Source organism: Numenius arquata, chromosome 8, assembly GCF_964106895.1.
Source record: "Numenius arquata chromosome 8, bNumArq3.hap1.1, whole genome shotgun sequence".
Lineage (NCBI taxonomy): Eukaryota > Metazoa > Chordata > Aves > Charadriiformes > Scolopacidae > Numenius > Numenius arquata.
In genome coordinates, this window is record NC_133583.1 from 60,888,539 (window position 1) to 60,892,112 (window position 3,574).

General features: G+C 54.5%; 1 protein-coding gene across 1 annotated transcript; it reads right to left on the reverse strand.

Moving 5' to 3' along the window:
• Positions 1-209: 209 nt before the first annotated feature.
• Positions 210-1,788, reverse strand: DIRAS3 (DIRAS family GTPase 3). Its single transcript, XM_074152049.1, has 2 exons — positions 1,319-1,788; positions 210-1,099 (listed from the first exon to the last, which is right to left on the reverse strand). The coding sequence occupies exon 2, from the start codon at positions 1,011-1,013 to the stop codon at positions 417-419; it is 597 nt and encodes a 198-aa protein (XP_074008150.1). The 5' UTR covers positions 1,014-1,099; positions 1,319-1,788; the 3' UTR covers positions 210-416.
• Between the last annotated feature and the right edge of the window lie 1,786 nt (positions 1,789-3,574).

Here is a 3,574-nt window from a genome sequence, read left to right on the forward strand (position 1 = left end):
GAGTGCAAATGCCTAGTTTTGTTAAAGATTTGCTCTGGTCAAGAGATTCCTGAAAACAAGTACTACACATTACATACACCATGATTTCTTTTGAGCTAATAGGCTGGAAATACTTAAAAACCAGTAAGTATTCACAGGAATAGAGATGTTTGTCTCTGACTGACATTTTTCTCTTAAGTTCTTGCATTAAAAAACTTGTAGTCACATGTAATGGCTAACATTGAACGTTTATTATTTTAAAAAAATACACATGCAGAAAGCCATCCTCTTTAAAACCAGCACATAAAATAACCCAGCAGAGATTTCAGAGAAAAGCAATAGCCCTATAAAGTCTGAAACCTCCAGCAGAAACGTATTTTGCAGGAGTCCACGCTCCAATTGCGCCACGCAAGCGGTGCGAGTCCAGCCAAAGTCAATCACATAACAGAGCACTTGCCTTGCAGTTTATCTTTCTTTTTCTGCTGCTTGGATTTCTTTCCATCCACCTGGAGACTGACAGTTCTCCTCTTCTCCAGATTCAAGAGCTCCTGGAAGAGCTCCTGCACGTTGTAGTTCATTTTGGCTGACGTCTCCATGAAGGAGCACTTCCACTTGCTGGCTAACGCTTGCCCCTCGCTGGCATCCAGCTCCCTCTGGGTCTCGTCACTTTTGTTACCCACCAACATGATGGGGATTTTTTGGATGTCCCCTTTGATCTGACAAATCTCCTCGAAGATGGGCTGAAGATCTTCCATGGACTGCCTGCTGGTGACAGAGTACACCAAGATGAAAGCATGCCCTTTGGATATTGACAGCCTCTGCATAGCGGGGAACTGATGGCTTCCCGTGGTGTCTGTGATCTGCAGGGTGCAGATGCTCTTATCGCAGCTGATGACCTGCCGGTACGTATCTTCGATGGTGGGGATATAGGTTTCCCTGAAAGTCCCCCTGACAAAACGAAGCACCAAGGAGCTTTTGCCAACCCCGGCTGCTCCGAAGACAACCACCCGGTAATCGTTGCTTTGTTCAGGCATGTCTGCTGCGCTGCGATTTTAACTGAGGATTTTTAAGTGCAAAAGCTCGAGTTCTTCAAGTTTACACACCCCTACACAGAGGTGGCCTGCGGAGAGGGAGGGAGCAATGGGGAAAGAGCGGAGCAGGGGGAAAGAAAGAAATCGTTCACATCATCTCGGTAATGTTACGCTCTGTTATTGAAATGAGCAATTAAGTAAGTCGCTCCCCTCCCATCCGTTTTTCTTAAGGAGAAATAAAAAGCAAACATATACACACGCACACGGCGTACACCCCATGCACACTTAATAAGTGGAAAGGAATTCACCTGTAGCCATCGGCTCCACCGTCCAGCGAACAGAGCCCCAAAGCCCCCGGCAGCGGCGGGGAGGCTGCGCCGCCTCCGGCCGGAGCCCCGCCGCTGCGGGGAGGGGAGAGAAGGGAGGGGGGGCACCCTGCCACCTCCTTCCTCCTCCTCCTCGGGTGGATGGATGGGTGGGAGGGAGGATGGATGGATGGATGGATGGATGGATGGATGGATGGAAGGTACGGCCGCAGCCTGTGTCACCTCCCCGGGCATCGCAACGCGCAGGCGGCCGGGCGGGACACGGCTCCGGAGGAATGGGGCGGGGGAGCTGCCCCTCCGTCTCAAAAAAATCCAACCTTCCCCCTCCCTCCTCAAAATAAATAAATAATCAACACAACCACCTGAATCTGGTGGTTAAAGGAGCAGAGTTTTGGGTGCTCCGTCCTTCCCCATTCCGTGCACAAATGCTCTTTCCCGCCATCGCCCCCCCCTCCGGCACCTCCCCTCAGCCCCCAGCACCGCTGACAGGATTTACCGCCCTTCACCCAGCCCTCCCGCTCCCCAGCTCACACTCACGGCTGATTTTACTCTAACACGTTAAAACGCAGGTGGGTTTTCCTGTCCCGCTGCCATTAAAAGCGGCGGGGATGACCTGAGGCGCTGCCGCCCCCCTCCCTCAGAGAAGCTGCCAAGCCTTTCGGTCTATGTCCGCTAAAGCCCCGCTGCCTTGACACGGCTCCCTCGCCCCGGCCAATAAAATAAAGAGTTGCATTTCACAATCACAAGTTGTATTTCTCCTCGCTTATGAGGAATTTCCTCAGACACCGCCTCTCCGCACCCCCTCTCTGAAGGCAGCCCGGATAACCCGGTGCCTGACAGGGAGGGCGGCCATGTCCGTCCGACCACCCGCTTCACCTCCGAAGAGAACCGGGCCCATGGCGGCCGCCCCCCCCCTCCCCAGCCCTGCAGCCGCCATGGCGGGCAGGAGAGGGCGCCCCACCATCGGCTGCAACCCTCACGGCCCCGCCATGGCGGTGGGCGGCCGAGCTCGGCCCCGGCCCCTTTCCCCCCTGCCCGCCCGCGGAGCCCAGCCCTCCCTCACGCCCCAAAATGGCCGCCGGCCTCCATGGAGGTCCATCAGTCAGGCCCGAGCCGGCTTCTCCACAGCCACCCACCGAGGGACAACGCCAGCCTGGCCCGTTAGCGGATTAATATGGATGTCTTAATTAGCAAACCAACCCAATGCAGGGCCATCTCACACACCGGGATGAGACATTGATTATTTATCTCAAGAGTCACGCACAGCCGGCTGCTTGGTGGCTTCCCACAAATGAAGCACATCACACAGGACTTTCGGCGTGGTTTATAAACACCTTTTTACATCATCATTGTCATATTAGTACCTCCTACCTATATTTGATTTGTTAATAATTTACATATGGTTGCACAATTGAGTTATAACTAATACGCGTGCTCAGGGGAGTGGTCTTCCCCTGGGTGAGGGCCTTCTTGACCTATTGGCGTGTTTTTTAATATTATAATGAAGGTGGTTCAGCTGGGACACTCTCAATATCCTCACTGTCTTGCCAAGTTGGCTAAATTCCCCAAAACATGTTGATTAGTAGCATTCTTAAGGTCCGTATGTTCATTTGTTCCAGGGTGTTCCTCCTCAGGAATGTTAACAATGCTTGTTTTCCTTGATTAGGATTTCGTTCTTTAATCATCCTTGGGGGTTTGGTGGATGAGAAGTTCCACAGGAGCCAGCAATGTGGGCTGGCAGCCCAGAAACCCCCCGCACCCTGGGCTGCATCCCCAGCAGCGTGGCCAGCAGGGCTGGGGGGGGATTCTGCCCCTCTGCTCCGCTCTGGGGAGACCCCCCCCAGTGCTGCCTCCAGCTCTGGGGCCACCAACAGCAGAAGGACATGGAGCTGTTGGAGCGGGGCCAGAGGAGGCCACGGAGATGCTGGGAGGGCTGGAGCCCCTCTGCTGGGAGGACAGGCTGAGAGAGTTGGGGGGGTTCAGCCTGGAGAAGAGAAGGCTCCGGGGAGACCTTGGAGCCCCTTCCAGTCCCTAAAGGGGGGGGCTCCAGGAAAGCTGGGGAGGGACTCTGGATGAGGGAGGGGAGCCCTAGGAGGAGGGGGAAGGGTTTGACCCTGAAAGAGGGGAGATGGAGATGAGATGTGGGGAAGAAAATCTTTGCTGTGAGGGTGGTGAGAGCCTGGCCCAAGTTGCCCAGAGAAGCTGTGGCTGCCCCATCCCTGGAGGGGTTCAAGGCCA